This window comes from Sciurus vulgaris (assembly GCF_902686455.1).
Source record: "Sciurus vulgaris genome assembly, chromosome: 8".
In the NCBI taxonomy this organism is placed as follows: Eukaryota; Metazoa; Chordata; class Mammalia; order Rodentia; family Sciuridae; genus Sciurus; species Sciurus vulgaris.
Window position 1 is genome coordinate 136,116,414 of NC_136468.1, and position 22,336 is coordinate 136,138,749.

The following is a 22,336-nucleotide window of genomic DNA, read 5'->3' on the forward strand; positions in this document are numbered from 1 at the left end:
GTGCTCTCTGTAGCTCAGCCCTGTCTATAGAACCTTCTGCAATGATGGAAATGTCCTGTCTTTGTGTCCAGGAGGGCAGCCACATGGAGATAATGAGACCTTGAAATGAGGCATGTGTGACCGAGGAATGGAACTATGATTTTAAGTTTGGCTAATTTTTGATAGTGCAGCCCTAGAGGGACATGCTGACCACTCCCCAGGGAGTCTGCAGTCTCTCCACAACTCTCCAGCATCCCGATGGCCTATACCGGGCTCTGCATGGTCTGTGTCACGCTTCCTGCCAGGCCAGGCTCTCCACTGATTCCCCTCCCTGCTTAGAGTCTGTGGAAGCAGAGCGCTCGCTCCGCCTCAGGACCTTTGCACCAGCCCCTCCCGCCACCTGGAACATTCCTTCTCTGACTCCGCATGCAACACCCCCCACTTCTTCACCTCACCCTTTGATTCCCAAATTACAGTCCCTGCTGGATTTTGTGTGAGGGTGGCCTGCTCCCTTGGGTTTGAAAGCTTGGGTCATGGTGATAAGGCACCCATGAGGGATGCTCCCCAGGGATCCCCAGTGGTAATGCTGGAAGTGGGCCTCAGGGAGTGGAGGGGTGGCCACCAGCAAGAAGGGCAAGGACCCCTAGCCACCCCTTCAGAGAATTGGTCCTTGTGGGGCTGGAGGAAATGACCTGCATTGTAGTGAAAAGGGGGGCTTTGAAGTCGAGCAGGCAGGCCTGGCCGGGATGGGGGTACCAGTTCTGCAGCTGTCATTCACTCATCGGTTTTCATACCAGTGAGATGGGGTGCCAGCAGCTCCCCTGGAGGGCTCTTGTGAGAATTAGACATGTGGTCCCAGAAAGAACTGTCATCTGGTGGGGGGTTTAGTGGAGCAGATGCACACAGTCCTTATAACTCCACAGGAAACCTCCTCCCACAGAAACAAGGTCAGGTCTGTTTTAAGAGTGGAAGATCCAAGTCCAATCCCTGGTGGCAGTTAAGGAAACTGAGGGTCAGAGAGCGCTAGGAGTTTGCCAAAAGGCACTGGACAAGTGGGTGGCGGTCCTGAGACCTCAGGTCTGCGGACGTCCTCTGGATTCAAAGTATCCGGAATCTGCAGATCCAGTGGAGGGGAGGGATCTCCCAAAGGTGCTGGCCTTTTCGGGAAGAGACCACTGTGCTTCTCTGGTCAAACCTTGGGACTGGTAGAGCCTCCCTGGGGGAATCCGAAGCTGAAATGCCTTCCGGTGCCCCCTGGGGGCGTTCAGGAGTCGAGGGGTCCCGATGTCGCAGGCACGCGGGGCCAGCCGAGGGGACCCTCGTACTGGAGGCGGAGGCTGCTGGAGGCCCAGGCAGTAGGTTCTGCCCCACGCGTACATGACGCGCTCCGGGGTTGAACCAGGTCCTGGGGCTGCTGTGCCGGCACCGAGGGGGCGGGCCAGAGCGCTGGTGGGCGGGGCCGAGAGGGGACACGCCCCTTCTGGCCCCGCCCCGCCCCTGGGACCGCCTAGGCCGCCTCCCGGGGTTTGTTTCTGTAGGACCGGGTTGGCGCGGGGTGGGGTGGAGTGGAATGAGGATGACCAGGCCCCTCGTCCCCTTCCGTGGACAGCTTCACGGACATCACAAGCCTAGATGCAGCTGGCCTTGTGTCCCCTCGCACCTCTCATCTGGGGTGGGGAGGCAGACTCAGCTCCCAAAATACCCTCACACCTGGCCTGGCCACTGTCTCCTCCTTCATTAAAGAACAGATCTGGGCTGGGAGACCCTTTCTCCTACCATCATGGGCTTTCAGGAGCAAGTGGCTTCACTTCTCTGACCCTCAGTTTCCTCATGTGTAAGACGGAGACGACGGAGCTACTGACTGCCAAGATTTTCAGGATTTCCTGAGAAACCCACCAAAGCACTTGGCCCTCAGCAAAGGGGCTGTCGCGAAGCCTCCCGCCCGTCTCCCCCTCCCACCCTCAGTCCACCCGACTCTCCTGCCTGGTCTGCCCACAGCCCAGCCCTGCCGGCTGTTTGGGACTCAGGCAGGGAGATGGCTAAAGCCCCAACTGGAACCAGCAAGATACAGGCTCTGCGACCCTGGACTAGGCACTGCCCCTCTCTGGGCCTCAGTATCCCCATGTGTAGAAGACAGAGGCTACCCTGCAACCTCTCCGAGGGGCAGGAGTGACTGGTACATTTATGGAGCACTTACTGTGCCTCAGGCGTCACTTGCAATCCACAACCCCTTGGTCCCAGTTACCAACAGCCCCACTGTACAGGAAGTTGCTCAGAGAGCTGAAGTGACACACCCATAGTCACACAGCTGGAGGCAGAGACGGGAGGCGTGGGTCCTGCTCTCCTGAGCAGCTCGGTCCCCTTGGGGCACCGGACGCGTTTGTAGAGGCTTCCGGTCTCCCTTCAGCCCTCCCCTCCTCCTTCCTTCCTCCCCAGCCTCCAGGGCTCTCCTGGAGGAGCAGCTGCCACCAGCCTCCACCAAACTCAGCACAAAAGGCCACAGCCGGGCTGCTGCTCTGTCTCCACCTAGTCAGGAAGTGAGATGGAAAAACACGTGAGGGAGGCCAGCCTGGGAGGCCAGCCTGGGAGGCCGTCCTGGGAGCTGGCGCTGGCTCTCTGCGTCCACAGCCAACTGCAGAAATGGGGATTCAGTTCCTTCAGTTGTCTGCGCCCCTACTGTGTGCCTGGCACTGAGTGAGGCCCTAGGGGTGGAGTGAAGAAGGGACTCACATCCCTGCCCTCTGAGAGTTCACACTAATCAAGGAAACCCTGTTCACAGGAGACTTAACTATGCAGAGGGTCTCTGTTGATCCCCACCCCTACCCAGGTCAGTGCTCTTACCATCCCCAAGTAAGGCATCTAGAAAATGAGACCCAGAGAGGAGAAGGTATCTCTCGAGGTTGCTCAGTGACAGTCACTGTTGGAGCAGAGGTTTGAACCCCAGATTACCTCAAGGCCTGAGTTGTCTCCCTGTAGTGCTGTTTATTGACCATCTATTATATGTCAGTCAATATGGGTCCTCTCTGACCCTCCCATAGACTATAACCCTATGTTAAAGAGGAGACAGAGGTTCAGAGAGGTTAAGTAACTTGTCCAAGACTACACAGCTAGGAAGTGGCAGAGGAAGATTCTAACTCAGGCCTACCTAACTCCTCCAAAACTCTCATGTCTCAAGAAGAGAAAAGAACCAGGTGCAATGGCACATACGTGTAACCCCAGCGACTCAGGAAGCTGAGACAGGAAGGACTGCAAATTTGAGGCCAGCCTCAGCAACTCTGGGAGTCCCTAGCTGAAAATAAAAAGGGCTGGAGATGTAGTTCAGGAGTAGAGCACGCCTGGGTTCAATCCCCAGTACCAAGAAAGAAAGAAAGAAAGAAAGAAAGAAAGAAAGAAAGAAAGAAAGAAAGAAAGAAAGAAAGAAAGAAAGAAAGAAAGAAAGAAAGAAAGAAAGAAAGAAAGAAAGAAAGAAAGAAAGAAAGAAAGAAAGAAAGAAAGAAAGAAAGAAAGAAAGAAAGAAAAAAGATAAGCCCCATCATTCACTTATTTATTGATGTCTTCTTCGTTAGGTCATTCAACAGATATTACCAAGTACCTACGATGTCAGGCACAGGTTAGACCCCAGAACCTGACCCAGACCCTGCACTCAGGGAGCTCACAGCCCTGGGCATGCCTTTGGGGTGATCAGACCACACGGAAGTCTCTTCAGAGTTTAGACCAGACTATCACGGATGGCTTCCTGGAACAGGTGGCCCTGCAATTCTGTCTGCCTTTTGGCTGGGCCCTCACCAGCTATTTCACTTCTGAATCCCTTCATCTGAGAAAAGGTGACTACAAAGTCCACTCTGTCCAGTGTGACTCCAGGGATGTCATCCACAGTGACAATTATGATCCCAGCTGAGCCCCCACTGCAGAGCAGAAAGAAGTTGGCAGGGAGGGGTGGTCACCACCCAAGTTCAGGCTTTGGGAGAAGACAGACCCACAGAGCCCCAGGAACAAGGGGTAAAACAATGAAAAAAATCCCCGAGGGCCTCAGACAGCGTGACGTCAGTGAGTGTGGGGCCAGTGTGTGATCTCAGGTGCACCTGCAGCCCCCCGCAGGAATGAGGTCAGGGCTGGAGTGCAGCCTGAGTGAGACCCGGAGACCTGGAGGATGAAGAGTGAAGGAAAGCAGGGACAGGCAGGGGTTCTGAGCTCAGAGCTCGAGGTTCCTATAACCGCCTCTTCTGTTTAGGAATACCCGCATCACCAGGGTGTCCAGCCCAATGAGATCATGTGGAGGTTGTTTGATTTAACAGATGCCTGCGTGCCGTGCACCGCCCTGGGGTCAGGGACTGAGCCGAGCACTTTATACATGCATGTTGCTCAGGAGAGGCATGTGACCACCAATGCAGACCACATCAGCAGCCAGCTCGCAGCAGCCCTTGCGCCTCTCCGTCACGTGATTTGTTACAATGACTGTGTTTACCCGCTGATCAGAAAAAAAATGACAACCAGAAAAGCCAATTCCATTTGCAGAGCGAGACGGGACCTGGGGTGCGACCTGACAGTGAACTGGACGGGGACTGGACGGGGTGAGAAGTCGGGAGGGCCCGGCCCTGGCTTGGGCTTTTTTCTCAGCCTCTCCAGGAAGAACACTGAGTCAGGGACTCTTCCCCGTGGGGAATCTGCCTGTGCTGGGCCCCGCGCGCCTCTGTGCCCATGTCTGTGGCATGTGGGCTGCGGCGGGGAGGTTGCCCAGGTTGCTGTCCAGCTGCAGGCCGGGCTCATGCTGGCACTCTCTGGCCTGGCCTCTGGTGCTCAGTCCTCCAGGGCCCTTGCCCGGCCACGGCCCCACTGCCAGCCGCCAGGCGCAGCCTGTGTTGTGGCAGATGTTTTTGGATATACCATGGCAACGGCAGAACAGGATGTACCTCTGGATCACAGTGGGGACAAGCCCACGCTCACAGGCCGCCCATGTGTTTCCCTCTTCAAAGGCTCATGGGGAAGAGCTTCCCAGGCCCAGGACGGGGACAAATGGTGTTTGTGTCTGGAGAGAGGCAGATGCGGGTCCTCTGCTGGGTCAGTGGCGGAGGAGCACACTTCCCAGCTGAGGGCCTCCTTCTCCAGAATGCTGGCACTTCCACCCCTCTGCCCTTCAGAGAGGTGACAAGGAGGTGGGGGGAGGGGACGACTGCCCACCGTCCCCCCCACTATCAAGGGCACTTCTCTAGGGATTACTTTGTGCCACCACCTGGGCTAAATTCCATGTATAATGCATAATATAAAAATTCCAGGGTGGCCAGGTGCAGTGTTGCATGCATGTCATCCCGGCAGCTTGGGAGGCTGAGGCAGGAGGATCAAAGCCAGCCTCAGCAGGAGTGAGGCTCATGAAGCAACTCAGTGAGACCCTGTCTCTAAATAAAGTACAAAATAGGGCTGGGGATATGGCTCAGTGGTTGAGTGCCCCTGAGTTCAATCCCTGGTATCCCCAGCCCCCACCCCAGAAAAATTCCAGGGGTGTTTACTTTGTACTCATAACATGGTTCTAATCTTTATAACACCACTGTGAGGTTATTCCTGTTCTTCAGATGAGGAAACTGAGATTAAATCACTGAGTGCATAAATTACCGAGCTGGGATCAGAGCCCAGGGCTGTCTTGCTCCTTGATGGACCCGTCATACCGCCAGGACCAACTCTCCAATTTGTCTGTCTCGGTGCAAAATGAAAAGGCTGGGCCTCTGTTAAAGAATTATTGGGAGGGCTGGGGCTGGGGCTCAGTGGTGGAGTGCTTGCCTAGCATGTGTGAGGCACTGGGTTCCATCCTCAGCACTGCATAAAAATAAGAGTAAAAAAAGGTATTGTGTCCATCTACAACTAAAAATTAAAAAAAAAAAAAAAAAGAATTATTGGGAATTTCAGGACTGTGATGGCAGAGCGTTAGAACAGGCATGGGGGCTTTGCAGACTCACGTCCTGTGCAACCCCGAAGCCAGTCCTGGGCACCCACCATGCTATGCAGCTCACTGTCAGCTGTGGTCACTCAGAGAGCTGGGCACAGCAGCCTGGAGGGGCTGGTGGAAGAGAGGAGCCCCAGTCTGGCACCCCTGAGCCACAGCAGTCTGAGAGTACACTGTCTGCTTGGGGACCTGTGCTACCTCATTAAGGGGACAAGAGACCCTTGGGTCAAAGTGTTATGCTGACTGTCCTGGAACCATGTGTCAGCAAATGTGAGCTCAATACAAAATCATCTTGTTTTTCAAGTCTCAGCATTTTCCTAATTCAAAGGAAATATTCTAAATTTATTATGTATATTTTTATTAATTTATTTATTTGGTGGTGCTGGGGATTGAACCCAGGGCCTTGTGCTTGCAAGGCAAGCACTCTACCAACTGAGCTATATCCCCAGCACCTTTATTTTTTATTTTTATGTATTTATTTTGGAACTGGGGATGGAACCCAGGGGCTCTTCACCACTGAACTGCATCTCCAGCCCTTTAAATTTTTTTTGTCCTGAGACAGGGTCTCACTGAGTTGCTTAGGTCCTCATTGAGTCATTGATGCTGGTCTCAAATTTGAGATCCTCCTGCCTCAACTCTTCTGAGTTGCTGGGATTTAGGCACGTGCTACCACACCTAGCTCTTGGTTTTGGGGTATGATATACTGAATTCAATTTTTTTTTTTTTTTTTTAAGAGTTAGGGTCTCACTATGTTGTCCAGGCTGGTTTCAAACTATCGGGCTGAAGCCATCCCCCTACCTCAGCCTCCCAAGTAGCTGGCACTAACAGGCGTGCACCACTGTACCAGGATAATATATATTTTTACAACATATTTAATGATATATTTTAGTTTTTTATAAAAGTAAAAATAATCCTGTTGCAGGGGTTTTGGAAGAATATATAAGTTATAAGAATAAAATAATGAAATTCAGGGGCCGAGGTTGGGGCTCAAAGGTGTGCTTGGCACGTGAAAGGCCCTGAATTCAGTCCCCAGCACCAAAACCAACCGACCAACCTCAAACGCTTCCCGCCCACCCCATGGCTGTGAGCAGGACCTTACAGAAGGGGCTGTCAGGATCCCCAGTGATGGAAGAGCTTCCTCTTTCCCAGCGTCCGGCACAGGCAGGGGCTCCAGAGACGGGGAAAGGGTGCCAAAATCATCTGTGCGATACAGAGGCTTGACTGGCATCGCTTTTTCCATTTTTCTGGAAAATTCTGGAAAACTCAGGATGCTTCGATTCACAGTGAATGCCTGGGGTTCAGTCCCAAAGTGCCAGACCTTGACTGGGGTCCCTGAGGAGACTGGGATGCAGCCCCTGTCCCAGAAGAACTTGGTTTAGGCAATCAGGGGTGTCCCCAAACTTCCAAAGCCTTGGAGAACAAAGCTGAGTCTTCCCGTCACGGTACGTCTCATTGGCTCACCCTGTCAGCAAATACCCGCTGAAACCTACTACCCAGGAGCCACTGTGCCCAATGTATTAGGGGCTATTTTCTTTGGAAAGATGTGGGGTAGAGAGGGCATGAACTTGGAATTGGGGGCATTGTGGCTCTCTGCCCCTTCCTGGAGACATGCTTCTGACCCATGCTACCTAATCCCAGCGTCCACCTCTTCCTTTGTAAAACAGGTTCAACATCTGCTGTAAAGACCAACCTAGGAACATACAGTTGGCCCTCCATATCTGCGGGTTCCCCATTCAAGGATCTGACCGACCTCAGATTGAAAATATTTGGGGGGGAAAATTCCATCTATATGGAATAAGTACAGGCCTTTTTGCCAATCTTCTCTAAACATTGCAGCGTAACAACTATTTACATAGCATTTACATTGCATTAGGCGTGATAAGTAACCTGGAGATGACGCGTGTAGATTCTCTGCAAATGCAACACCCTTTCACGCCAGGGACATGGGCATCCTGGATTTGGGTATTTGTAGGGATCCCCCAGGGACGGCTGTATACGAAACCATTGCTACTGGTAGAGATACAGTTCTTCCCACCATCCTCCGCTCCTTCCTCTTTCACAAGGACCCACAATAGTGACCATTCAGCATGGCCATGCGGGAGGGGCCTTGCATATCCCAGTTATGAGTTAATTCTCAAATGACTGGCCCCAGGAGGTAGACAGCATTGTTCTCGCCTCATTTTGATATCCAATGTCAAGAACCAGAGGGAGTTCCTTGCTCTAATGTACCACTTTAGGGAGAATTTTTCTTTTCTGTTTTTATGGGCGGTGCTGGGGCCAGAACACAGGACCCTCCCTGTGCATGGGACATACTCGCTCTGTCACTTAGCTACATCCCCAGCTCAGAGAACTGGACTTTTAGTGTCAGATGCCAGCACATCCTTTCCCGTATTAAGAGGCTGCTAATGTGTATGTTGATCTTTTATTTGCTGGAACAGTTTACAAAAAAAGGAATTCGAAGCTGGAACTGGACTCTTTACAAGGATACTTCAGGATGCATGAGCAGTTTCCCTTTAAAGGCAAAGCATGGTGAATAGGATTTGGGAGCAGGAGACAGGCCTTGTGTGGCCCCAACAGCCTCCAGACCGTGAAGTGGGGCTGATTTCTTTAGGGCTGGAGGCTTCATCTCTGACCCCGCTGCTTTATTGCTGGTACCTAAAGGGAGATCAGGATGCATTTTTTTTTTTTTTTAATTTTTTTGAGGTGCTGGGGGTTGAATCCAGGGACTTGCGCTTGCGCAGCAAGTGCTCTACCAACTGAGCTATGGCCCCAGCTCAGGATGTATCTTCTGTTTGCTTCTTTCTACTCCTAGTCTGGGAGACTCAGCTCTAGGGAAGGCTTCAGATAGGAGACAGCAGTCTTAATCAGGCTTATCGCTTTCTTGATGTAACCAAAGGCAAATTAGTTCTGCTCTGCAGGCCTGTTTCTTTATCCATAAACTGAAGACAATGCCCACCGGGTTGTGTGGAGGATTCAGAGGGATTCCTAATGTCCGGCACACAGAAGAGGCAGGAACCCAGCTGGCTCTCTGCATCCTGCATTCTGCCTTTGGGGATTCAACAGCCATAGGAAATATCAGGAAAAAACCCCGAGTCTGCACTGACCATACAGAGACTTCCTGTCACTGTTCCCTAAATAATAAACAATTATTTAGCGAACATTTACACTGTATTCAATATCATCATAAGCAATTTAGAGATGATTTAAAGCAGACGGGGATGTGCGAAGGGTACTTACAAAATACTATGCCATTTGCCATAGGGACTTGAGCATCGGTTGACTGTGCTATCCACGGGGAGGGAGGTCTGGAATCAGTCCCTTAAGGATACCAAGGACTGACTGTGTCCTTCTGGTTCTTGGCTTTAGGGTGCGGGGATGGGTGAGTTGTGTTTCCTAGCAGGGATCACTCTGTGCCCTGAGTGGACATCTCCTTTAGAAAGGGCCTCCATACAACCCAGGAACCCTCCGAAAATGTGAAGGTATCCTCTGCACTCTGCCTTCTGGAAGGTTTTTTCAAGCATCTTGCCAAGAGGGGCTTTCCCAGACTTAAACAGGCACCGGATCCTCCCCTGCAAACCACCCCCCGACCACCGTAGGTGTGATCTGGGATCACACCCAGCCTTGGATGTTTACTGAGATGAAATCAGGGTAAAACCGACCAGTTATGGAACATTCTTTGAGAACCCCGAATAAGCAAGTGTCTGGTGAGTCTTGGGAATACCCATGTTCTCTGTTAGGGGATGTGGGTGTTGTCTCCCGAGAGCCCCTGTGGAATGTGAAGTGTAAAGTGTAAGCGGGCTCAATTGCATCAGTCTTGTTTTGGTAGTTGCTAAACTTGGCCATCAGAATTCCCAGGGAATCTACATACAGCTTGCTGGGCCCTCTGATTTGTGTCTAGGACCCAAAGAGGAATGGCTTGTGCCTGCAGGTTGTAAGGAAGAGTTCCTAAACCCGGGCCCTCCGGCCCTCCCTCGGCCGTGCTGGGGACTGAAGCCGGGGTTGGCATGCTAGGCAGGCCCCCTACCTCTGAGCCGCACCTCCAGCCCTCTGGGAGTGTGTCCTCCAACACCTTATAGACAGGCCTGCACTGCAGCTCGATGACACTAACCTTTTGATTTCATACACGATGGGCAATTCCCAGCCATGATTTGGCTTCGTGTGTATATTTTGGGGGGCTGTTAACTTGGTTGTTTGTGCAGCTTTACCAACTGATACGGTTTGGATCTGAAAGGCTCCCTGAAGGTCATGTCTTGAGGGCTTGGTCCCCAACTGATGGTGTCATGGGGAGGCGACGGAGCCTTCCGGAGGACGGTGAGCCGCTGGGCGCCTTCCCTCCAAGGGAAACTGCCACCTGGGTCCCTTCCTGGGTCTTTTGCTTCCCCAGCCACTGAGGAGAGCAGCGTTCTTCTTCCATGTTTTGGGCCATGACATTCTGCCCTGCCTGACTCAAGAGCAACCAGACCAACTGGCCGTGGACTGAGACCTCTGGAACCACAAGCCCAAGCAGAGTTTGCTGGGAGTGGGACTCAGCTCAGCAGCAGCCCAGGCCCTGGCTCTGATCCTCAGCAGCGTGGATGGGGGAAGGGAGGGAACAGTTCTTCCCTCCTTTTGTGTCTCTCAGGTACTTTGTCACCGTGACAGAAAGCTAATGCACCGAGGAAGAGAGCCACCAAAAGCTGCCTGGTGTGACATGAGCACAAGGTAGGACTTTGCTATGCTCAGTGACAATTTCCTGGGCTTCCTGCCTTGGCAGCGAGCAGTCTTCAGCCCCACCAGCCTCCTGGTCCCCTAGCACGTGCCTCTGGCTTTCTGTTTTCTACTCGAGAAACCACCCCAAGGCCAAGTCCCATCCTGGTAGGAACATTTTTTCTGGTGTCCAGTGACGGCCTGTCGGAGGGCCTGTCCTTCCTTCCTGAAAAGATCAGGGAGAGGGACGCATCCCGGGAAGACCTGACAACACTTTGTTTGGTTTCCCTCTGGTCTAACTTGTCCAGGGTCTGGACACAAAGCACAGTACACAGCAGGTGCTCAGGAAGGATTGTGATGCATCAGACTGTCTTGGCCAGGGCTGAAGAGGTAGCTTCCTGTTGAACAAATGCGTAGTCCTTCAGGCGTTTATAAAGAAAAAGTTTATTTTCATCACGAGAAGCACACAGACTATGTACAATACACACCAACAGAAGTAAAAAAAAAAAAAAAAAAAAGTGCATTATGCATATTCTACTGCAAATTCACAGTACAAAAGATACTGCCTTTTAAATATATAATATAAAAAACAAGGAGAAAAACAATTAAAAAATCATGAATATAACACAACGCACAGGAACCCACCAGTAGCTTCTGAAAAACCAAAGACTAATCTTCCGGTGGTGTTCCTACTGGGGGGACCTGTACCTACAGTTTGTTGCAGAAGAGTTTAGGACACTAATCGAGAGGAAGAACAGGGTGGCCAGGTGGCGATGACACCTCTATTCAACAGGGTACATTGTGATGGGGACAGGTGAGGTGCTGCGCGGGAGCTTGGCCTGCGCCACCCACCCGCTGGCTGCAAACCACACCGCATCCTTTCAGGTCCTACCCTGGGACGTGGCCATGGCCAAGGCCGGCCTGACCCGCAGGAACTACCAGTGCTGTTTCTAGCCAGGCTCCCTGGAGTAGCTGTGAACACACCATGTCCAACCGCATGGCAGCATCAACCCAAGCATGGCCTAGGACAGCTCATGTCCCACACCAACCACCACCGACAAGACCAAGTACCCAATCACCAAAGATGAGAGCTTAACAGTTTCCCATAAATACACAGTATTTGTAAACTATTATTAAGGCACTCGATTGTAAAACAATAATTACAGTGTAGGAAGGGGGGAGGAAGCAGTTACCTTCTCATACAGCAAGGCCCAGGCAGCGGCCGGGCGTCTGTTAGAGTCCTGTTCAGGGAGGGGCTGAAGGCCGGGCTTCGGCACCCACTGCAAAACCAGCACAGGCGGCCACCTCGGGAAGGGCCCAGGGCGGCACCATGCCACAATGTCCAGATGATTCCTTTGTAGCTCGGGTGACATGGCAGATGTGTGGATGAGAGAAATGACACATGTAATCGATTCGAGCTGTATGCGCCCAAGTATGTACAAATGCATGTGCTACACGCGTGCGTACACCTATACCCGCAGGGTGGGCGCCTTCCCCTGGGACTCAGGGCCGAGAAGGCAAGAGCAGAGCCAGCGGCAAGGTGCGGGTGAAGCAGCCACCTGCAGCTGTCCTGTGTCCTTGGCGCTAAGCAGGGGGCGGGACCAAGATGGGCTGCCCTGCCCTGGCTGCCCAGGCGTCCTCTCTGATCTGCTTGGCTCCCCTGCCAGAGGTGAAGGGGTTGCCCTCAGAGGGTTTTGTGTGTTGGTGGGGAGCCCTGTTGGGTGGCCATTCAACCAGCAGGTTGGCTGAAATGAATTCTGGAACCAACAATTTCTGGCCTACGAAAAGCAGAAAGTAACGCTTCCTCCTTCAGGGAGCTTGGGGAAGCTACTTAACATGCTCTTAACTCACTCAGGTAGTATTCGTTCTCACTAGGGAGAGACGGTCCCCAGGGGAGGGGGGCACTCATCAACCTTCCGGCAGGGGCCCTGGAACACAGGACAGGGCTGCCCTGAAGGTCTGTCCAACCTCAGCTCCATCCTGAGGCATCCTCTAGGTGTGCAGGGGAGGGGAGGGCCGCACAGGGCAGTCACCTGTGTGCATCTGCTGAGTAATCTGCATGAAAAGCGACGGGCAGGGTCCCTGGTGGAGAATAAGGAGGCAGGGAATGCAAAGAGAAAGACACTTGTCCCCAGGAAGTTCGTGCAACCAGGGCTTGCTGCTAGAAGACCCTGAAGTAGCTGGAAGAGAAAGAAATGGAACTGGGCGCTGTCAAGTCTCCATCGGAGGATGGAAAGCTCCTGGACTTTCCTCTAACCAGCACCACCCTGTGCTCGGCCAAACCTGCCTCAGTGCAAGATGAGGCTGCAGCAAAAGTCCATCTCACTTCTGGCGCACACTTGCGTGAAGGCAATGAGCAGCAGCTGAACACGCTGGGTTCAAGCTGATTGGGACATTTCCCTTCCCCTTCATCCAACAAAGGCATTCAAGGAAAATGACAGCCACCCAAATGGACGACTTTGCACAGCATCAATCTCTGCGTCCTGTCTGCTCCCCTCCCTTAGGCCCTGACGTTTGGGATTTTCCAAAGACTACACCCAAAGCACTGGTCAAGCTCTGGCACAGCTTACGGGCAAATTTCTTTTATGAGACCAGTATAAATGTCATTGTCAAGGCGCTTCTAATCTGGCAGAATGCTTTTGTCCCGTTCATCTGACACTTTAAAAACCAACCTGTCATGTGTTCACGGGCAGTGGACCTGGGTCTCCAAGAACACTATCCTTCTTTCCAGGCCGGGGTATAAACGATCCAATCAAGAATGCGTCCTGTTGCTGGGACACCGGGACGTGCCGTGCCCTGGTCTGGGTGGATGTTGGTTGATATACTAGCTGTGGTTCTCAAGGGATGGTAAGTTAGCCAGAAGCCAAAGACCCCCTTGTATTTGTCAAGCTCCCCACCCCCACTCTTTAACTGGTGGAGAAAAATCATGGCTTTCAAGATTGAAGTTTTCAAAAATACATCACTCTCCTACACTGAGGCGATCAAAAAACCAACAGGAGCCTATCATTGCCAAATTTAAAGAACTATTTTGACACAAAAATTGATCTGCATGAAATTTGACTTGGCAAAACATTGAACTTGGTATTTTTTAATTTTAAATATGCTTTTGTTGGCTAAGGGAGAGGAGGAAAACCCACAGGGTTTCAGATATAAGTGGATAATCACCTTTTAAAGTGACTTCAATTGACACTAGTGGGAAAAAGAAACCCTATAAAGTAAAATAACACAGATTGAAAAAAAAATCATCCACAGGGGGAAAAGAGTGCCTGGAGAGGTGTCTGCAAAAACTCTGTGCACTAGTTGAAGTCAGAAGCAGTCTCCATCCCGTCTCTCTAGCACAGCTGCTTTGGGCCCAGTTCTGACCAAGGGAAGTGGGTGGTTCATGCTTCTGCTCTTGGGGACTGCCTGGCCCTGAAGGCTTTCGGTCTCACTGAGCTCATCCACATGACCCCACTGAGGGCAAGAAGGAACTGCGGAAAGCTTCCGTGACCCCCCCACCTGACTCCTCCGTCCTCCACAGGAGAGCCCAGTGGGGTGGGCTGCAAGGTCTGGGGTTGGGCCAAGGGAAGGGTTTGGCTTGAGGTGTCCAAGAACCAGAGGACTTCAAATTTGTCCCATTTTTCCCTACAGGGTCATAGGCTGCCCATGTCATCAAATACAACCAGGGTCAGCAAACTCCTATAAAGGGTCTGACAGTACATACCTAAGGTTTGTGGGCCACAAGGTCTCAGTTGCATATTATTTTATTTTCTTGCACCCCCTTAAAAACGTAAAAGCCATTCTCAGCCGATGGGGGCTGTACATCAGAGTTTGCAGAACCCTGAACGAAGCCCCTCTGCCTTTCTCCCAGGCCACGTCTCTCTCCGGAATGTCTTAGCATTCTTCCGTGCTCAGGGACACCGGCTGAGCCCCTGGACCGGAGCCCAAAGCTGGGCCACACGCCCTGTTGGGCTCACCTGATGCTTAAAGGTGCTGCCCAGAGCGGAGACTTGGGCTGTAACCAAACCGTCTCTGCCCTGCGGCTGCTGCTGGAGAACCAGAGAAGCAGGAAGTAGGATTCTCCCCACAGGAAGCGATGACTGTAAACATCTACGGAGCTCTTCCACGGTCTCGCTCCTCTCGGAGAAGCTGCTGCGAGTGGCCCTCCAGCAGGACCCACGAGAGGCTGCCCTCCAAAATCCCTTTCCCTTTCCAAACAAGAGAAAACGGGACCCAACAAACCTGAGGGCTGGGGCTCCTGGCAGGATCCGCACCCCAGAACCACCACCCACCAGATGCTCCAGCATTGCCCAAGCCCAACACAATCGCGTCCAGTTCAGCAGCAGAAACAGATGGACAGGTTTGGGGTCCTTTCCCCCGTGATGGCGGCACTGTGTGTTTCACCACCAACTGAGAGTACGTACACCATTCCCCCAGCTGACCCCAGTGCTGACCAAACGCCCATCACCCGGCAGCAGCAGATCCAGGCGGAGGCTCTGACCGCATGGGTGACCACTGCTCAGCCTGGAGCTGGCTCAACAGCAGCCTGGGGGCCTTGGCTGACGGCTCTGCCTGGCAGGGCTCCGTGCGGGAGAGCCCCATGTCTGGCGCTTCTGGGGTCCCAAGCAGATCTCCTTGGAAACCCTTCTCACAGCAGTATTCCCTGGAACGAGCCCTGGGCATCATCGTATTTTAAAAACAAGAAGCACAGCGAGAACAGAGGTAGGACTGAGGCTGCCATCCCAGAGTCTCCCGAGGGCCGGGCCGAGCGCGGGCCTGGCTACCCGGACAGTGCGTCACCGCGGCTCCCCCTCTGCAGGTTGCAAACGGAACGTTCTGGACGTGCGTGCACATCTGAATGTGCTCGTCTTGAAACAGGACTCTTCTCAAGCCTCGGCTTGGGGACAGAGTTCTGTGTCTGCTGGCTGATGGCTTCCACACGCCCCAGGCCACGCACCGGCACCTCCCCTTCCTGTGCGGCCTGTTCCTCCTCCTCCTCCCTATGGCAAGAGCAGGAGAAGCCGGATGACGTTGGTTCTTTAAGACGAATCAAGATGTAAGGGGCGGATCAAAACCCACGGTGGGCCCTTCCACCAAGGGAGGGGTCGTGTGACAACGTCGCTCCCAGGGAGCACACGGCGGGTCAGCTTTTGCTCATCCATGAGGGGCTTTTCAAGTTTCCTGGGGCATATTTCCCTGATGGCCTGGAGGCTGGGTTCCTGGGGGCAGCCTGGGGTTCGAGCGAGCAGGAGGATTCACCCCACTTGGCATCCTGGGAGTCGGCGATGGTGGAGACGTCCACCTCACTGGACAGGTCCTCTGTGGAGAAGTTGAGGCTTCCGAGCTTGGCAAGAGAGTGGGAGCGCTTCAGGGGGGACGAGACGGTGAGGCCCGCCAGTCGCAGCCGCGTCTCGATCTCCTGTGTCCGCTGCTTCACCAGCCCTGGCTTCCCGCGGACGCTGTGGATGCTGTCACTGCTGGAGCTCCGGGTCATGTTGGAGCTCATGGACGAGGAGGTGGGGGTGTAGCAGATGGTCTTCAGGAAGTCTCTGGAGAAGTTACTGGTGTGATCCAGGCGGCAGAGGAAGGGAGTGGGGCTCTTCAGCGAGGCCCCTTCCACTGGCTGGGGGGCAGTGTCTGGCTTCTCATCACCTGCTGCTTGGCCAGGCAGAGCTGGGGGGCCTGGGTCCTGCAGGGCAGTGGGCTCCTGGCTCTCCTCAGGTATGCTGGCCTCCAGCCGGCTGGGGGCGCTGTCCCTGCCAGTAGCTGCCGTGTCTGCGGGCAGGCTCTTCAGCCTTTCCAGCTCTTTGGTGTGCTTGCGGACCAGGCCGGCCTTCTGCAGCTGGATGATGGATTCCTGGTGCTGCATCAAGTAGCTGTTGGTTGTGGGTTTCTCAGATTCATTACTGAACAGAAGCCTCCGGTCCTTAGCAGGCTTTGGCTCTTTCTTGGGCGACAGTTCTTCCTTCACCACTTCCATGCCCGGAGGGTTCTTATCACAGTGAGAATTCTTCAACAGGAGGGACTTTGGCAGGACTCTTGAGGTCTCTCTAGAAGGTTCTGAAATGCTAGATGGCAGCTCTGGAGCAGCTGCAGCTCCAGGGCCACTGGCATCGGGTCTCCTTGAGCCTGCTGGTGGCAGGAAGGTGGGAGCGTCGGCCAGGCCCAAGGCCGGCTTCTCCAGGGCTCGGGACCTGCTGGACACGTGGGCTGCAGGGGAGGAGGTGAGGTGGGGCAGGAGAGCTGGCTGGGTGCAGATGGCAGGAGCGCTGGGGTCCTCACGCCGCTCCCTGAAGGCCTCGGGAGCCCCACCGGCTGCAGGGTACATGCAGTCAGCGCAGGATTGATAGGATGGCTTCACCTTGTTCAGGATCCCGAACATGGCGTCCTGCTGCAAGGGGACAAGAACACTGTGAGACGGTGCCACCACGTGCCATCATCCAGAAACACAAGGAGGGCCGGCATAAGCCAGGGCCGACCCGAGTGGCCTGACCAGAACAATGTGGGGCAGAGGTGACGGAGAGACACGAGCCGAGCCCCCGAAGCCGGGCCCATGCTCCCGGCAGACCTCTGGACACGTGACCGGTCTGGTTGAGGCAGGGCTCCCAGAACTTCCTTCTCACTTGCACAGGGTGACCCTTTGCCGGGCCGTGGTCTCATCAGAAAAGAAGGGCAACTACCCCTGCTTTCAACTACAGCCAGCTCACAGCACTGGAGAACAAAATGTAATCGCAAGTCTGCCACGGACATGCAGCGAGGGGCCTTCCGGTGCAGAAGGAACGTGCGCTGGGGAAGTGTGCGGCCCCATGGAGCCCCTGTGTCCAGCCCAGCTCTGGAACACCGCCTAGCCTCGCTCTCCACAAGACGGGTGGCACAGGGCACAAACTCCAACCGCACCCAAACACGGGTGCCTCCAGGCCGGGACCAGACCCAAAGAAAACACGGTTATGTGGTCCCCCTGGGGAAACCCTCTGCCTCTGGGCCATCAGGCGTCTAAGAGGACATCTTTGCCCTTCTGCCAGGGGGGCAATCCTTCACCCCATCAGGTGCCAAAGGACTGACTGGCCAGAGCTGCTCTTCTGGGCTGAGGTGGAGGCAAGAAAGACAAGGGGCCGGCACACTTGGAACCGTCCAGCAGCGAGCGCCTGGCGCTGCTCTGAAGCAGCCTTCCAGGCCACAGGCTGCGGTGGGGCGCTCACGGTTCCTCCCGGCTGATGGGCGGGGATGCCCCCAGCCTCCAGGGATGAGCAGGTTCAAGTTTCCCAAGATAGGAAGTCTTGGTGGCCCGACACTGGAGGAGTCCCAAGGTCACTGGGCCCTCAGTCCTGGAGGCTGCAGGGATGTGTGGGGTGGGCTTGGGAGGTGGCTCTTCCAGTCTCTGCCAGGAACCTTGGGTCGGTCTCTGGGTCCACCAGTGGACCCTCGTCACAATGAGGGCTTGATCCCTGAACCAGAATTTTCTCGGAAGCTCTGACCAAAGCGCTTCCGTGCTCTTTTCTTATAACACCTGCAGTGAACTCCAGCTTGGAGGGTTTGAGGGCACCTTTTGGAATCATGGGGCACAGGGAGGAAAAGAATTCCTCTCTCGGCCTGGACTCAGGGGCCAGGACTGGCATTGTGGTGCACAGGGCTGTGGCCAAGACTCAGCCCCTGCCCTCAGGACGTGACTGCCCACTGGTGGGAAAGCAGGAGGGGAGAGCCGAGTCCGCGGAAGCAGGGGCCAGGCCCAGCCGCAGGGAGCAGGGCGGTGCCTGGGTCCTGGCCCTGCTCTGAGCCCCTCACCCGCTTCCTTCTGGCCTGGCGCCCCCACCCCACTGGCCTGCTCGGCACCCCATCAAGGCCTCTCCGCACCTCCTGGTGGCCCTCGGCAGCGCAGCCCTGCCAGCAGCGCCAGGCCTGGCACGCGCAGCACCCTCTGCAGGCTCCCCCTCGGCGCCGCCCGCGCTCCCGCCCGCTGCCTCCATCCTGGGGCCTTGGCGCCCACCGTGCCCGGGCCCTTTCCGGAAGCCGTCCTCCTGCAGAATGCTGGCCGCCCACTACATCCGCAGAGCTCACCCTGAGTGGCGGGTGCCTGGGCTACGCAGGCCCAGGGAGGCCCAGCCGGGCGGACGGGAGTCGGCCACCTGAACGGACGCTCGTCCCTCGGTCCCGCAGGTCCTGCTCCCAGGTGTCGTCACCCGTTCGGTTCTACCCTCCCATCCAAGCCCCTCGGGGTCCCAGGCCAGTGCCTGGGGTTGTGCTGCCGACCGTGGCACCACTGTCCTGCGGGTGGCTTTGTGCTGCCTGTCTTTGGGGGATGTGGTAGGTGAGGGGGAGTCTGGACTTCCCACCTGGGGGGGTCCGTGTTCGGATCTGGAGTCTGATATCGCCCCCCAGATCTGTCTGCAGTGCCCACTCCCTGCTGAAGTGACCGTCAGGTGACCCAGGGCTCTCACCTGGGAACCTCAGAGGCTGTTGAGGCGGGCAGGGGAGGCTGGGACGAGAGCCCTGGGCCCTGCAGAGCAGGGGAGAAGAGACCAGGCCGCCATCACACCCCTCCACGCAGCCCTGAGGGCGCAGGGCCCGGCTGGAACCAGGCTGTTCTGCGAAAGCCGCGCGGAAGCCCAGCCTCGCTCCATGACCCGCCGGGCGTGACCAGGGACAAGCAGAGCTGGTGTTATCACAGGGACATGAACTGGAAGAGCAGAGGCTTGATGCTGTCGAGGAACTATTTAAGGGGGTGACGGTGTTGTGGCTCTGCCACATGCCAGAGCACCTAGGAGCAATGATACCTCTGGCATGTTTCGAAACAATCCAGAGTGAGGTGGGGGTGGGGTGGCAGGAACCAGGACCCCAGGCGGGCTTAGTGAAGTGGGTGCAGAGTCACACTGCATCTTACATAAGGACGAGGAAGCTGGGTGGCAGCCCGGCTCCAGGTGCGGACGCAGTGCCCAGGGGAGACGGCTACAGGGAATGGGTGTCCCCCAGACCCCAGCTGCTTGACAGTACACGCTGCCTTCCCACCAGCCCAGAGTCACCCTGAGACAGGCCCACAGGACCCCGTGGGGAGAGCTGCCTGCCCAGGAGCGCAGAGCAGCAAGAGAGCCAGGGAGGCCGGCCCGGGCGGGGTGGGAGCCAGGGGGAGGGTGTCCCCAAGGCTGCCCCGGCCTACCTCGAGGTCCTCGGGACAGCTCCGCTTGCTGTTGTTGTTATTTAGGTTCTCCCGCTCTAGCAGGCTTCTCTCGGGCTGGGCCGGGTGCCGCCCCCACCGCCCTGGGGCCGGGCCCTCCTCCCTTTCCATCTCCTCCACCTGTGGCGAGGAGCCGCTGCGGGCCCTGGGGCTCCCGAACTCTAGCTTCTTCTTCACCTCCTTCTCGCAGAGGCCAGCGCCATCCTGGGGGGGTCTGGCCAGCTTGTGGGCCTCGGCTGGTGGAGCCGCTTCCTCCAATAGAGCATCCCTCTCAAGGTCTTCCAGGTGCACCAAGCTGCTGGGGTCATCACGAGGGGGAGGCAGGAGGGGGTCTGAGAGTCTCCGGAAGCAGCAGGGGAGAGTGGGCCCCCCTGGAGCCAGGCTTCCTTGGAGCCCGGGCTGGGCAGCATTGTCCAAGCAGGGCAGCGGGGTGTCCGGAATGCCGTCCAAGGTCTCCGTCAAGGGATCACTGGGCTCTGGAGGGTCTTCGGCAGGCGGCTGGAGGCTGCTCTCTGTCTGCTGGCGCCACAGCTTGTTGTGCCGCTGTTTGCTGTGGGGCCAAAAGGGCAGAGGAAGGTGAGTGCGGAGGACAGCACCAGGGAGGGGTGGGCACAAGAGACAGTCTGAGGACAGCAGGCGCCAGGCTGGCTCTGCCTTGCTTCGGCCATGCCTCGTGCTAGGGCTGTCAAGATGTGTGCAGCACCAGGACCCTGACCCAGAACGGCCGCACCAGAAGCCGCACACGGCTCTGCTGGGGATGACAGAGGTGCCCAGGCAGCCCGCCTTGTGCCTGGCCCAGCTTTGGTCCCATCTCGCTGTGTGAACGTGATCATGCCACTTGGGTTTCTGTTTCTCTGCTGCATGAGAATAATCATCCTCCCCCACCCTCCCTGGAAGGAGATCAAGCGGACAGAGCAGAAGGGCGCGAGGTCAAGAGGAGAAGGCCCGCAGGCTGGGCGCGAGTCAGGCTCTGCTGTGGCTCCCGGTGTGCGGGAGCCTCCTGTCCCTCACTGCTGCCTGCTCTGTGCACGTCCCCTCAGCCTGGGAGTCGAGGTCGAGGTGACCATGTGACCCTGGCTGGCGGACTGGTTAGGCGGCGCGGACAGCGGCCAGGCACCCGGGCAGCCCCTCTCCAAGCAGCAGCAGGAGCCCAGGGTGGCTGGCGCTGCTCTGGACCTTCAGCCCGGCCAGGCCTCCTGCTTCCCACATTTGGCCAAGGAGCCAGTGGACTTGGCCTCTGGCTTCCTTCCAACACCGGTCAGAAACGAGCAGACAGGGAGGCCTGTCTCTTGGGCGCACGGAGCAGAAAGGGAACAGGGAGGGCAGCCTCGAGCTCTGAGCCTCTGCCTGGAACCACTGGGAGGCCCCACTGACCCGAGCAGGAGGGTGGCCTCAGGGACCCTGCGTGGGGTGACCCCGCCAAGGTGCCGACACACCTGAGTGGGTGTGCGCCTGCCCAGCTGCCTGGCTGGCCGTGACCAGGCAAGTCCACCTCTTATGGGCTGCTTTTCTTCGGTGCTGGGACTGAACCCAGGGGCACTGAACAACTGAGGCACAGCCCCAGAAACCCCCCATTGAGATGGGGTTTCACTAAGTGGCCCAGGATGGGCTGAACTTGTGATTCCCCTGCCTCAGCCTCCTGGGTTGCTGGAACTGCGGGCGGGCGCCACTGCAGGAAGCCCCAGTGTTAGTCCCTTATCTCCCCTCATAAAAGGAAGCTAAGTGAACTCGGTGACCTTTTTGGGGTCGAGTTGGAGATTTCAGCAGCTGTATTTATGGGGCACTTACTAGGAAATGGGTTGCAGACAACTGTGAAGGTGAACTTGGTGCTTACGCAGCCTCGGGGCAGTCCTGTCAGGTGGTGTGGATTCTTCTCTTTTCCCCCCATTTTTTTTATTGTGGTTGAAAACCACTGTCTAAACCCGCCACCTTGACCCCTCTGGAGTGTACAGCCCAGAGTGCTGGCCACGGCCACGGCCTGGACAGTCCCCACCCCATCTGTTTCTGGCCTCTTCTCAATAACAAGACCCTTTGAACACTAGCGCTCTCCTCTCCCGCCCCCGCCCCCCAGCAGCACCCTGCTTGCTCCCTTCAACCCGACTCCTCTGGGGACCATTTGTGAATGGGGTCCTGCAGTACATTTTACTGGGTGGGCTTGTTTCACCTAGCTTACGCCCCAAGGTTCGCCCAGGCTGTACCATGTGCCAGGATTTCCTTCCTCCTTTTTTCTTTTCCTTTTTTTTTTGAGATAGTTCTTGCAGCTTTGCACAGTGGCAGCATGGTGGCCACGGAGGTTTATCCAAGGTGTGATTCTTGCTAACTGAGTTAGGTCTTGCTCTGTTGCCCAGGCTGCCCTTGAACTCCTGGGCTGCAAGAATCTTCCTGCATCAGCCAGAGTGCTGGGTGTCTGCCACCTCACACAGCTATCCTTGCCTTCCTTGAAGACAGAGAAATACTCTGCTGTGTTTATATGCCACCTTTGTTTGTCCATCCATCCCGCAGTGGACCCTGGGTTACCTCGGCCTCCTGGCCACCGTGAACAATGCTGCTGCTATGGGGGCATAAATCTCTCTCGGAGTCTCTAATTT

General features: G+C 55.7%; 1 protein-coding gene across 7 annotated transcripts in view; it reads right to left on the bottom strand.

Moving 5' to 3' along the window:
• Nucleotides 1–11,028: 11,028 nt before the first annotated feature.
• Nucleotides 11,029–22,336, bottom strand: part of SSH1 (slingshot protein phosphatase 1) — a 60,391-nt gene continuing 49,083 nt past the window's right edge. For 6 of the 7 annotated variants that reach the window (XM_079151289.1, XM_079151291.1, XM_079151292.1 and 3 more), the window contains 2 exons: nucleotides 19,731–20,298; nucleotides 11,029–16,970 (listed from right to left, as the gene is read on the bottom strand). In XM_079151289.1, the coding sequence (XP_079007415.1) occupies nucleotides 15,723–16,970; nucleotides 19,731–20,298 (1,816 nt within the window). In that variant the 3' untranslated portion in view covers nucleotides 11,029–15,722. The remainder of the gene's footprint in view (nucleotides 16,971–19,730; nucleotides 20,299–22,336) is intronic. The other variant, XM_079151290.1, reaches the window with a different exon arrangement.